The following is a 13,244-nucleotide window of genomic DNA, read 5'->3' as shown; positions in this document are numbered from 1 at the left end:
CCACCTTTGAAGCTGAAGGCTGAAAGCTGAGGAGGACTTAGTCCGGGTAGAGGAGAAAACTTCCAGAAAGAGGAGGCAGCACATGTGAAGAGCTAGAGAGAGCGTGGCCAACAGAGGAATGAACATGCTCAGTGAGGCAGGGCTTGGGCGGTGGGCGGGGTAGGGGGCGGGAAAGGCAGAGTTGAGAGTGAGGTCAGCGTGTGAATCACACTAGGGGCTTTGGACCGTATCCCAAGAGCCACAAGGAACCAATGAAGAGTTTCAAGCGAGGCAATGTTGTGGTCAGATGTGCATCTTAGCTGGTTTCCCCAGAGACAGACCTTAAGACAGGCTTTTGCAAACAGGTAGTTTGTGTGGGAGGTGATTCCAGATAATACCAGTAGGGAAGTGGGGAATTGAGACAGGGAAGGGAGACAGCCAAGAGAGCACTTGGGGTCAAGCAGGTCACCATTGTGGGTACTGGAGCTTAACCCTGTTGGGAAACTCTGGGAGCCACTGCAGAATATGCCCCTCAGCATTACCCCCCAGCGCCCAGGCAGAGGGAGCTGGGCTATTTATACAACACTTCCCATTAGCCATCGGTTGAGGGCTCTTCTGGGCTGGGTCGGGCATGGACACTGTTCCCCAGTACTTCTGGCCTCCCCGTGGGACCCTCAGGCAGAGATGGGGGGCCAGCATGGAGGGGGCTGAGGGGGTGCGAGGAGGGTGCCAGCACCACTGTGGCTGTGAGTTGGAGGGACAGTGAGGGGGAGACAGGAGCCTAGTGATCAGTGAGGAGGCCACAGGAAGACTCGTCCAACCAAGAGATGTTGATGGCCTGGGCCAGAGAGGCTGTGGTTATGAGCAGAAGAGGCTGAACTGGCTGGCCTTGGTGACAGATGTGGGGGAACGAAGATCACTGCAGAGAGGACTCACAGCCTATCAAAGCTGCAAGGGGCCCCCTGCCCCTCCCCCCAGGCTCTCTACCCCCCCAGACTGCTGTCCTCCAGCAGATCCTCCAACGCTCACACATGTCAGAGACACTGACGCCGCCGCCACAGCAGCTGGGGGCCACACCTCGGAGACCACGAAGTGTGTTTGAAGGGAGATGAAGGAGCTGTGGCAACTGCTTAAAAAACAAAAACCGGGCTGTTGTCAACCCCAGCCCGAAGTCTTGGAAGAGATCACTTGGGCGGGGAGAGAGAGAGAGGAAAAAACAAGCAATCCAGCCCAGCCCGCAGCCTGAGTGCCGCCCTGCTCCCTGAATCTCCTCCGGGCCCACAGCATCTTCCCATCAGACACAGGCCACAAGAAGACAGATGCTCTGCATGGCTTGTTCACTGGCGCCAGGACCTGGTTGACAGAAGGTGATCAGTAACCATCGGTGAATGATGGAACCCACGAAAGGTCCCTGCCCTTCTGTGCTCCATACCCTCCATGCTCCATTCTGTGCTCAAATGCCCCCAGGGAAGTGCTGGGGGCAATTGAATGGTGGCTCTAAGGACAGGGCCCGCCAGGGTGGGGTGGGAGGATGGTTGGGAAAGGGGATGGGGGTGTTGCAGCAGCAAGGGGAAAGATGGAATGGTGTCATCACCAGCGTTATTAGTTGCCAGAAATAGAAGCCAAGTCTGGATGAAATAAGTAGAAAAATAATTCAGCCCTAACCAGTGACGCATGGGAAGTGCTGTATGGACGCCCAGCTCCCTCCATCCCAGCTGGGATAACTCTTCATTGGCTCTGGTTGCCCATATGGTGACTTGCTGGATAAAGCCCCTTTTATGGGTCACCCTCCCTCCCCTGGGCTACTTCCCCTCTCCCCTAGTGAGCTTCCTGGGGTCGCTTCCAACATAATTACCAGTACTCTAATCTGGTCTCAGCCTCAGCTTCTGAAGGGACCCCATGCCTGGGCAGCTGCATCTGACTGGCAGGTCCAGTCACATGTCATTTCCTAGTTGCAGGGGAGGTTGGAGAAGCAAGAATAGGGCATTTTCAGCTTCTGAGGGGAGGTGGCTCTGCTTCTCAGCAGACTCACTGGTGCCGTGTCATCAGCACCCCTATAGGAAGCTGTCCTAATCTGTTCAGGCTGCTATAACAAAATACTCCAAACTGGGTGGTTCTTTTTTGTCTTGTTTTTTTTTTGCGGTACGCGGGCCTCTCACTGCTGTGGCCTCTCCCATCGCGGAGCACAGGCTCTGGACGCGCAGGCTCAGTGGCCATGGCTCACACGCCCAGCCGCTCCGCGGCATGTGGGATCTTCCCGGACCGGGGCACGAACCCGTGTCCCCTGCATCGGCAGGCGGACTCTCAACCGCTGCGCCACCAGGGAAGCCCCAAACTGCATGGTTTTTAAACAACAGAAATTTATTTCTTATAGTTCTAGAGGCTGGAAGTCCAAGACCAAGGTGCTGGCAGATTCAGTGGGCCTGCTTTCTGGTTCATAGAAGGCATTTTCTCACTGTGTCCTCACATAGGGGAAGGGACCAGGGATCTCTCTGGGGCCTCTTTTCTAAGGGCAGTAACCTACATGATGAGGGCACCCCCCTCATGACCTAATCACCTCCTAACACAATCACCCTGAGGATTACTACTTCAATACATGAATTGTGGGGAGACATGAACACTTAGACCACAGCCTAAACGGCATATTCAAATTATGGTAATTTGAGGAGGGGTTTTATTTATTTATTTTTATAAAGAGCCTGTTTACAAAGGTGTGGGGGCTGTAGGGAAGCAGAAGGGGGAGCACAATAGCTCGGGATTAGCAGTGGTGAAGCGGTTACCATCCCTAGGTCTGAAGGGATGAGAGGAGGGAGCAGTGGCTGGAGCCCAGAAAGAGAGAGACATGCAGAGACTTCCCAGAGAGGAGCAGTGATACAGGGACACAGTCAACCCAAGGCCACCTCACTGAGAGGCACTGAGGGGAGTCCCTGGCCTGTCACTGTGCTCTCCCCTTCTCCCTTCCTCCCATATCCTGCTCACTGACAGGCGGGCTCAGATCGGCCAGCCTCCGGGCCAGAGCTGGGTGGGGCAGGGTGCGGATGAGACCTGAGGGCAGATGGAAGACACCAGGCACAGCAGGGAACATCCCGAACGAACAAGGGGCCCCAAGTGTGGCGACATGTCAATGAAAATACCTCATTAGGGCTGAGAGCTCCATAGCTGCCCCTCAACATCAGCCATTCCTTTTCCTCGGTAATACCACCCATTTCCCCCAAGGGCCCTCCTGTCGGGGTCCCACTGGTCTCTCCAGAGCTGTGCTCAGAGTGGAGTGCCCACGACTCACGGAGACCTGGCTCGGCCACTAACCTCGGCAACCACGGTCAAATCCCTTCTTCTGAGCCTCAGTTTCCTTAAATGCAAAACCAGGAGGGTTACCAGATGAACTTCCAGGACTGCTTCTGTAGCACTGACCTTCTAGAAAGGCTCATGGCCCCCTTCCAAACAGTCCTGGGAAGGGAGTAAAACACGGATTGTCCTTTTGGGGAAACCAAGGCTCAGGGAGACTTGCTGGAGGTCACTGACCACGTGGGGACTAGAACAAGCTGCCATCTCTTGTCAGAGTTGTTTCCGGAGCCAGGCCTGCCCTGGCCCTGCTTCCCTTGAGGGTACGGCCCGTACCCGTGTTTATTTTCAATGAGTGCAGCAGGCAGCATGAAGCTGCGTGGTTTCTCTTGTGCTCTTGTTTGTGCATGTGGCTGTGAAGGGAGAGGTGTAAGAATGGTGGTTTCAACCAGGCTTCCAGAGCTTGGCAATCCCCCCGCCCAACTTGGGGATTCAGGGTCAGTGCAATGTCACCGCTGGGCTTTTGAGCCTATGGGTCCACGCGGACCTCAAAGGGCTTAATTTGTAGGGAGCTTCAAAGAGAGTCAGGAGGGCTGTGTCAGCAACTCTGAACCCCACTGACAACGGCCCTTCACAGCCGAATCCTACCAGGTCTAGGAGGCTACCCTGAATCTTGCCACCCACCCCATGGGCCTGTGTTCTGAGGCCTGTGTCCCAGGCACATGAAACAAGGACCAGTTCATTTTATATCACAGCCTGAGGCTCTGGGGATTCCTGCATGCCAAGCCCAGGAGGCCCTCAGACGCTACCTGGTTGAAACCACTGCCTTCTCTCCTCGAACCGTGGGACGGGGAGAGCTGTTAGTCTGCCAGATGGGTTCTGCTGAAATTAGAGTTTCCAAACTGGTTGCTCCGGATCAGTCATGGCCTGCATACATGTCCTCTTTGGTTTGTACTGTGCTTGCCCATATAGGTTTATTTTTACAAAGTGAAATGAATTGCTAACACTTGTAAGTCACGCTGGGATTTCTGGTTACTTTAAGAAATTAGAAAACCTGGCAGCACTGGGCTCACATTCCTGCCTGGGAATGTTTGGCTGGTGCAGAGCTGTCCATCCCCCCACCCCCTCCCTGGATAAGACGTGCCCTTTGGTTCACCAGAATCCTCACCATTCCCTCTTGTTTCTCGGCTCAGAGCTGAATGCCCATTGGCATTGATCACTGTTTATGCTGCTGTTACTCAAATCAGAGAGTTATGAGGAAAGTAAAATATTTTGGGTCCCCCCATTTCGAGCCAAAGTGGAGAAATAGTTTATTTACATTATTTGCCTACCCCTGGGGTCAACCACCCGTTCTGTTGGGTAGGGTTGCTAATGTAGAAGTTTATCTCCAAGGCTGTGTTTGGTCTCCATCCTCTCCTCTGCCACAAGCAACACCATCACGCTCACCGTCACATCACATTTATTGGTCCTCTGGCAGGCTGTGTACACAATGAGACAGGTCAAAAGAGCTCTGGATTTGTCTGAGAGGCAAAGCTTGGTGGGCAAAGGAAACAGAGCAAACAGAGCAGCGGGGGCCAAAGGGGTTAGATCTAATATGATGAAGAATTCACCACGCTAGAAGAGGGGCTGTAAGGGAATGATACAAATGACACCAGGCAGCCTGGTGGGAACAGCCTCCTGGCCTTCTGCCCGGCTCCTGACCTGAGCTGGGACCTGTGTAGCAGTGGCCCAACTCCAGCTCATTTCTGGGGCTTGAGAATATCGAAGAGCTAAGGTAGTTTGGACAGGGCGACTCAGGGCTGGCCTGTAAATTCAGCCACCGCACTGAAGAAAAAAAAGCCTCAGTTTTCCAACTATCTAATGGGGATATGGAGATAGGTCCTCTGGGTCCCTTCGTGAGACCCCTCCAGTTGGGCACACTGGTCCTCTCAGGGCCCGCTGCTCTCACCACACTGGCCCACTCCGGTTTCCTGGAGGCTCCCCCAGAAGCCCTCGGGGCGCATACTCCAGGCATGTGCCCCCTGCCAGGTGGGGCAAGCACTTAGCGTGGTAGGAGAACCTCAGGTGGCCATGCTTCAGACAGCACTTCACCTCGTGTGAGCCAGACTTTGGAGTCTGGTCGCAGGTACCGAGAAGGTCGTCGTCCCAGCCATAGTCTGCATCCCAGACCTGCACCCTCAGGGGGCCCCCTGTGGTCAGAACCACATCCCCGAAGTCCAGCCGTATCATCCACCTGGGGTGGTTATTGTTCTGCACCGTGTCGGTCCTCAGCTCCTGGCCGCCGAAGAAGACCTTCAGGTAGGCGTCCGTGGCAGTGGTCCAGTCTCCCCACAGACCCGTCGCCACGAAGTTCATGACCTCCAGGTGGGCTAGGCCCCTCTTCCTGGGACAGCAGTCCTGGTTGATGGCCGCCGAGCCATGGCACAGGCACTGGCACGGGTCCTTAGGGTTCTTGCGCTGCCCCGGGGGGCACGGGCGGCTGCAGTCCCTCCAGCGTGCCCTGTCCGTCACGTACTTGCTCACAGCCTGCCTGAGCGCCTCCCGCTGCGGGTCCTGGCTGTCCAGGAGCATGTGGAGCGGCTCTAGCGTGTAGTCCACCAGGCCGGGGCTGTCCTGCAACGAGGCCACCCAGGCTGAGAACTGCTCGGGCCCGGCCTGGTTCCCGAACAGCAGGTCATGCATGGACGTGTGGTGGCCGCCAACGACCTCAGAGCAGCGTTCCCGGTAGGCCTGGTGGAAGGAGGCCCCCATCTTGTGCTGTTTCTTCTTCTCCTCACACTTCTTGAATGCCGACGAGGCACTGGTGTGGCTTTTTATGCTGACCTCGGCCTCGACGGCCAGGCAGTCCTCAACCTCCTGGGCCGTGAGCCCTTCCAGGGCCAGCTCGCAGGTGCGCAGGGCGGTGAGGGCCGAGATGCGGCCGCCCAGCTCCATGGACCGGATGAAGTGGGTACCATAGCTGGAGATGAGCCTCCAGTAGTCAGGCTCGGTGGAGATGTTGAAGTGGGGGGGCAGGGTCTTGAGGGCCCTCTTGAACTCAGGGTGCAGTGGGGGAGCGTGCACCAGGTGGAAACTGAGGGGAGAGAAAAACATCAGGTGGACCCAGTGGTGGGTAGTGTTTTCCCCTGGATAACTCCTGTGAGATTGCCCAAGCTCCCATTAAATGGCGGAACTAGGACTTGGACCCAGGTGGCCTGGCTCCAAAGCTCAAGCTCTGAACCGCCAAGCCAGCAGGGAAACCCCCCCCCCCCCGCCCGTTGCCCCTTGGTGACCTAGGGACTTCGTGTAGGTATTTTTGTCTCTCTTTTTCAAAAAAAGTTTTTTCTCTTCTTTTTCTTTTTCTTTTCTAATTTTACAAGCGATGGTGAGACACCGATGGTTTCTCTCTGGCTTTGGAACCTAGTCCTGTGGCCTTTGTCTGTCTGTCCCCTGGGTTGGGCCTTGTATACCTGGGCTCCTGACAACTCTGGCCGCGCAGGCAGGAGCGCCCTGTCTCACTGTGTGGGAAACACGGCCTCCCGTGAGAGAAGTCAGGGTGGGTGACTCTGGGTCCCATGCGTTTCTTCGGGTGAGTAGGTCCCTGAGGGCTCAGGGCATGGCTGCTCTTGTTCAACCTGTAGCCCGAGTTCTTAGCACGGAGCTTGGCAAGGCAGAAGTGAAGAGCGCTTGAACGGATGAAAGAGGCCCAGGGATAGGAGGGCCCCAGCCAGGCCTCCTGCCCGCAGGAAGCTAGCACTGCCCGGGGAAGTGGCTCTTGGGTGCTCAGTAGACCAGACCGGCACCACCTGGGGCTCTGAGCATAGCCTTGCTGGCTTGCCCTCCACCTGTTCTCTCCCTGGGTTCTTCCAGATCAGGGCCTCAGGGAAGGGGGTACGTGGGAACCAAGACTGCCATCTCCTGGCGGAAGCGGCCTCCAGCTCCCCACGCTGCCATTCCAGGGCTCCCAGACCACCCCGAGTTTCCCACGCCTTTTCCAAGTCCCGTCCACCCTCCACTCCCCCATCCCCGGCGCTCACCTGTAGAAGCGACACTCCACTGAGTCCAGGCTGAAGCGGTACTGGTCCTGGTGAGTCTTCTGGGCCGCGAAGTTGGCTTCCTGGGAGTGCGAGCCCGCCACGGTCACGCGCGCGTTGATGCTGGGCTTGGGAGTCACGTCCAGCCCCACCCGCCAGTCGTTACGGATGGTGTTGGCCGCCGCCCCAGCCACCTCCTCGGTGGAGCGACCCTCACCCTTGACCACTTTGCGGTTGCAGCCCGAGCCCTGGGCGCGCCAGTCGGTGAGCGCCAGGGGCAGTCGCTGGACCGCGCCCTGCTGCAGGGCGTTGCGGCAGAGGGTGCAGGTGCCGTCGGACCGCAGGAAGCGCTGTGTGTCCACCGGGAAGGAGCCTGAGCGCCGGAGGCTGGTCACATCCATGCCCTCCCCTGCCAGCCAGGAGCCGGGCACGAACTTGAGGTTGCGCCGGCACTCAGAGCGTGCGGCCGTGTAGCAGGGGGCAGGGGTGGGTGCGGGCAGAAGCAGGAGGAGGACGCTGGGGAGGAGCGCTCGGGAGGCCATGGAGCTGTGGAGACAGAGGGCAGAAGCTGTGGGCAGGGGCATGGAGGAGGGCCGACCCCTCCAACTGGAGCTTATCAGGCCTTATGGGATGGGGAGGGAATGAGATATCTCCTAAGTCATTGGATGTCAGAGCTGGCATGGCCTTTACAAACCTGGTCCACCCCCTACATTGTACAGATGGACCCAAAGAGGGGAGTGGACTTGCCCAAGGTCACACAGCCAGGAGGAGACCCTTGCTAGGATTTCACTATTTAGGCCAAATGGGAATCCAGATGGATGGTTTTTGTCCCCAGGACCACAGCTCCTGCTGGTGGAGAGGGGGCTCTGCGTGCAGAGGAGGGGACGGAGAGTAGCCATAGAAGATTTGGGGAGGGATCTGGGGAATCTGGGAACGCTAGGGAAGCCTGGATTCTGGAGAGGCATCATTGTGGACCCAAGAACAAGCCATGCTTTCTTTTCCCACCTCACCTCTCTCATTATCTCCCCCCACCCCCATTAAGCCCTTAACAGAATTGGAAAAGAAATGAGGTCGTGCATCACCCTCATTCTCCCCATTTCCCCTTTGGGGCCCTCTCTCTGAGCTCACGGAGGAACATCAGCCTGAATTCTAGAATAAAAGCGGCCTATGCGCCTGTGCCCCTAGATCCTGTGTGGGGAGGGGCCGTTCAGTTCGCTCGTCTCCTCTTTGGCATTCCCTGCCACGCTCCTCGGGATTCTGGCCGCGTCTGCAAGCTGCCTGCTGCCGACTCTCGGACAGTGCTTAGCTGAAAGGTTCTTCCTCACTTTGAGGCGGCTCTGAAGCTTCGCTGGGCCTGCTTATGATCTGGAATCTCCTCTCTCTACCCCGTCCAGACTGAGCTCCTCAGAGGCCTCTCCACTCTGGCACCTGCCAGGGACGGACAGCGGCTTGTCTGAGGCCCGGGGGATTACGGAGAGCAGGAACTTCCCCTGTATCCCAGCTGGAACCTTCCGTGCCTTACCTAAAGGAGTGGCTTGAACGGTGGAATTCTAGGCAAAATGGCAGGCCCCAGGGAGGTAACTAGGAGAAGGGGAGTCTGCTGAAGGCCCTCCGATCATCTTGCTTAGGCAGCCAGCATAGTTCATAACCTTAGTCTAAAGAACTCAGTCTCCATCCTGACCCTCGTCATGTTGTTTGCCGGGGAGCCCGTTTCCAGCTTTCTTAGTTTTAACTGTCAGCCTTTGAAGGGGCCTTAAAGACTGTGTACTCCAACCTCTTCATTTTGTATAAGAGAAAACTGAAGCCCAGGGTGGGCATGAGGCTGCCCAGCAAGTTAGTGACACGGCACAGTCTGGACCCAAGTCTTTTGCCTCATGGGCTACAGCATTTCCTCCTCCATCAGCCTCTTCCCCAGACAGAGCAGCCCTACTCTTGTGCCCCTCTGTCCCCACTCAGCGGCTCCCAGCCTCCCTGACGCCCTGCTTCCTCCCTACCTGGAGTCCTGTGTTGAGACGCTCCTACGAGAGAGACACCCTCTCTCCCCACGGGAGGCTCCTGAAATGGTGGTGCAGCCCCCCAGGCCACAGTTCACAGCTCATCACAGCTCATCACGCAGGCCACAGTTCACATCACTTCTGCTTCCTGCCCCGCCCCCCAGCTCTAGTCATGGGTCCCCTTTGCTCTGCCTCGCCCACTAGCATCCACCCTGCCCTCACCTTCTCATCCGGCCTGCTGACAGCCCTCAGGAAGCAAGCCGAGAGGGCCAGAGGCTCCTCTGTCAAGCAGAGCCGCCTGGGGCATGGGAACCCCGGGGCCAACAGGTGAGGTGTAGTGGGTGGAGCGAGAACACAGCGGGCTGAGAGCTTCGAGATTCAGCTCTGGTGCTGCTGACGGGCCAGCAGGGACAGCTTCCCTGCTTCTCCCCGCAGCATCGCATGTGTGGGCCGTCAGAGGCAGCACAGAGTAGGAGCTCGGGAGCCAGTCCGCCTGGACTTGGGCCAGCTCGGGTGCGCGCTAACCGTGTGGCCTGATCAGCTTCTTTAGCCGCTCTGTGCCTCAGTTTCCTCATCTCAACCCCATGGGTTGTGAAGAACTGGGGAGTTTCTACGTGTGAAGTGCTCAGAACAGTGCCTGGCCCTCTGTGAGTGTTAAAGCACGTGACCATTCCCTCCTCCCGGGGCAGTGGGGAGAAAATAAATGTTGTTCACATCTGCTTGCCCACTTCCTGCCCACACGTGCACCCCAGCCCAGGCCAGGTTCTGGGCCCCAAACGCAGACCTCAGGACAGGGTCTCCTGTTCCTCACTTTGTGAGGGGAACCAGTGGCCGTGCTGGTCTCCAGCCTCCTCCCTAGCCCTGGTCTGTGATTGACCCCATAGTGCAGGTGGGCGGGCAGCTGTGCGACACTGCGAGGAAGAGAGACTTGGGTGAGGCCAGAGGCCTGGGGCCTTCTCCAACCTTTGTCTTACATGAGGTTTCCATGGGTTGAGTGACTCACAGGACAACTTCTGGGGGGGCAAAGTCATACTGGTCTGAGGTGGAGATAGCTGGGTAAGTGGGGAACCGTTCTTGTGAGTTCACCCTCTAACTGCGTTAGCGACAGGAAAAAGTAGCCACAGGCCTCAGACCACATGTGACACCATGGGATGGCTCATCCCTTGAGTTTATGTCCCCCACTGTGTCCCCTGCTCTTACGGGAACTGGGGTTTAAACTGTCTTCTCGAAACCCAGCCCCATCTCCTCCCCACAATGTCCCCCTCCCTGTCCTAGAATTTGCGGCCTCCTGACCCCCTTCTAGCTCCCGCCCGCGGCCTAAGTCAGATATCCAGGCTGTGAGGAGTTTGGTTTTGACCGTGCTCAGAAGACCAGTTTGAGAGGCGTGGAACCCTGCAGAAAATCTGTAGGAAGAGAAAGGTGAGGTAGGGGAGACAGGTTGTAATCCCAGCTTCGATGCAAACTTGCTTTGTGACTCTTGGCAGTAGAGTTTTGACCCCTTTCTAGGTTCGTTTCCTCATCTCTAAAACCAAAGGGAGGACTTCGGGCTTTTCTAAGGATCCTAATGCTGAAACGTGCATTTAGTAGTTTTCACTCGGCGTATGAAGTGGCGAATGTCCAAGAGATGCTGGTGGGGGGCGGTCCATGAAAGAGCAGTGATGACGTTGAAGTTTACAACTACTGGTTTTGGCCTGTGTAGCTGAAGACAGCTGTCCTCTCCGACTGAAACTTAGCACTTGAAATGTGTTTTAATCACAGTTTTTCCACAGAGACGTAAGATGCAATTTTCAGACACCATCTGTAGGGTTTATTATTAACAACTTTGTTGAAATATAATTCACATACCATACAATTCACCCATTTAAAGTGTACAGTTCAGTGGGTTTTAGTATATTCGCAGAGTTGTGCAACCGTCACCACAATCAATTTTAGAACGTTTTCATCACTCCCGCAAAGAAACCGTGTACCCGTTAGCAGTCACTGCTCCTTCCCCCGACGCCAATCTACTTTCTGTCTCTATGGATTTTCCTGTTAATTGAATCATACAAGATGTGACTTTTTGTATCTGGCTTATTCCACGTAACATAATCTTGTCAAGGTTCATCCAAGCTGTAGTATGTATCAATGCCGTATTCCTTCTATGGCTGAATAATATTCCATTGTATGGACGTACCACATTTGTTTATCCATTTATCAGTTGATGGACATTTTGGTTGTTTTCACTTTCTGGCTGTTGTGAATAATGCTGCTATGAACATTTGTGTACAGATTCTTTGTGTGTACATATGTTTTCATTTCTCTTGGATCTATATGTAGGAGTGGAATTGGCGGGTCTACAGTAACTCTTTAGGAACTGTTTTCCTACGTGGCTGCATCGTTTTACATTGCCACCAGCAGTGTATGAGAGTTCCAAGTTCTCCGCATCCTTGTTATTATCTGACTTTTTGATTATAGCCATTCTTATGTGTGTGAAGTGTTGTCTCATTGTGGTTTTGATGTGATTCCCCAGTGGCTAATGATGTTGAGCATCTTTTCATTTGCTTATTGGTCACTTGTATATCTTTTTTGGAGCAATGTCTATTTGAATCCCTTGCCCATTTTTGAATTGGGTTATTTGTCTTCTTCTTATTGATTTATAATAGTTCTTTATTTCAGATTCTAGACCCTTATCAGGTATATGATTTGCAAATGTTTTCTCCTATTCTCTGAGTTGTTTTTTCACTCACTTGATGGTGTCCTTCGAAGCATGAATGATGTTAATTTTGATGAAGCCCAATTTATCTATTTTTTTTCTTTTGTTGGTTATACTTTTAGTGTCCTATCTAAAAGTCTTTGCTTAACCCAAGGTCATGAAAAACCCTATATTTTCTTCTAAGAGTCTTATAGGTAGCTCTTACATTTAGGCCTGTGATCTACTTGGCGTTTATATTGTGTATGGAAAGGGGTCCACCTTCATTCTTATGCACGTGGATATAGTTTTGATATATATTTTTTTGAGGTTACAAAATGTTTACTCTTGACAGAAAAGCTCCATGGATACTCTACACAGAATGCATGAGAAAGACACTGATCCTGAGGACATCTACTTATATAAACTATGCCTACTGCAAACACGAACTGTAATGAAAGGAAGGAGGTCCTTTAACAAATCCTGTGTTTAGATTGTACTTACTGTGCATATTTTAGAGATCCAAAATGCAGTCCCAGGCGTTGTTCCCTTCGTCCTGTGATCATTCTTTGTTCCCTTTTCTTTACAGATTTGTGAAACTTTGGGATTCTTCCTCGCCCCTCAAATGAGTTATCCATAGTTATTCTCGAGTTATCACCTTCAGTCACATGAAATAAGTTGAAGAGTTTTTCCACTTTCTCCATGCTGTGGCAGAGTTTGTAGAAGGCTCAGTTTTTGTAATTGGGTAGATTTGTAACTGCAGGGCCCATGCCTTCAATAGCTCTGTTCAGGTTCTCCAGCTGTTTTTCTGGTATCGGTTTTGGCAAGTTACATTTTTCTAGGAAACCTTCTTGTCTGTAAAATTTCACACTTGTGGTCATGAAGTTATTTACAACAGTCTCTCTCTTTCTCTTAAAAGTTTTTTTTTCTTAATCGGTAGTGATACCCCTTTTTTAGATTATAATTTTTATTATGGTTTTTCTCTTTTTTCCAGATCATTCTTGTTAACGATTTTTATGTAGTTTTGTTACTTTTCTCAAAGAATCTGCTCTTGGCTTTATTCATCCTCTACATTGTATCATTATTTTCCATTTTGTTCATTTCATTCTTATATTTTTATTTCCTTCCTTTTTCCTGTATTCTTTGGGTTTCTTCTATTGTTCTTTTTCTAATGTCTTGAGATGAATCCTTAGTTCATTAACTTCCACTCTTCTTTTTTGAACTGATGTATAACTGATGTATAACATTATTATTAGTTTCTGGTGTACAACATAACAATTTGATGTTTGTATATATTGTGAAATTATT

At 53.3% G+C, this 13,244-nt stretch overlaps 2 protein-coding genes across 3 annotated transcripts in view; one reads left to right on the top strand and one right to left on the bottom strand.

The window, feature by feature from the left end:
* The window catches only part of PALD1 (phosphatase domain containing paladin 1), a 140,712-nt gene that overhangs the window by 114,785 nt on the left and 12,683 nt on the right, over positions 1 to 13,244 (top strand). The window lies entirely within an intron of this gene.
* PRF1 (perforin 1) lies at positions 4,671 to 7,816 on the bottom strand. Its single transcript, XM_067708924.1, has 2 exons — positions 7,278 to 7,816; positions 4,671 to 6,334 (listed from the first exon to the last, which is right to left on the bottom strand). The coding sequence occupies exons 1-2, from the start codon at positions 7,814 to 7,816 to the stop codon at positions 5,206 to 5,208; spliced, it is 1,668 nt and encodes a 555-aa protein (XP_067565025.1). The 3' UTR covers positions 4,671 to 5,205.

The sequence above is a fragment of the Pseudorca crassidens genome, chromosome 16 (assembly GCF_039906515.1).
Source record: "Pseudorca crassidens isolate mPseCra1 chromosome 16, mPseCra1.hap1, whole genome shotgun sequence".
NCBI classification, from domain to species: domain Eukaryota; kingdom Metazoa; phylum Chordata; class Mammalia; order Artiodactyla; family Delphinidae; genus Pseudorca; species Pseudorca crassidens.
The sequence above is the reverse complement of the archived record's forward strand: the minus strand, read 5'-3'. Positions and strand labels throughout refer to the sequence as shown.

Coding starts and splice junctions, on each gene's coding strand:
- PRF1 (XM_067708924.1), bottom strand. CDS start 7,816: ATGGCCTCCCGAGCGCTCCTCCCCAGCGTCCTCCTCCTGCTTCTGCCC. Junction 6,335..7,277: donor GTGGAGTGTCGCTTCTACAG/GTGAGCGCCGGG, acceptor CTCTCCCCTCAG/TTTCCACCTGGTGCACGCTC.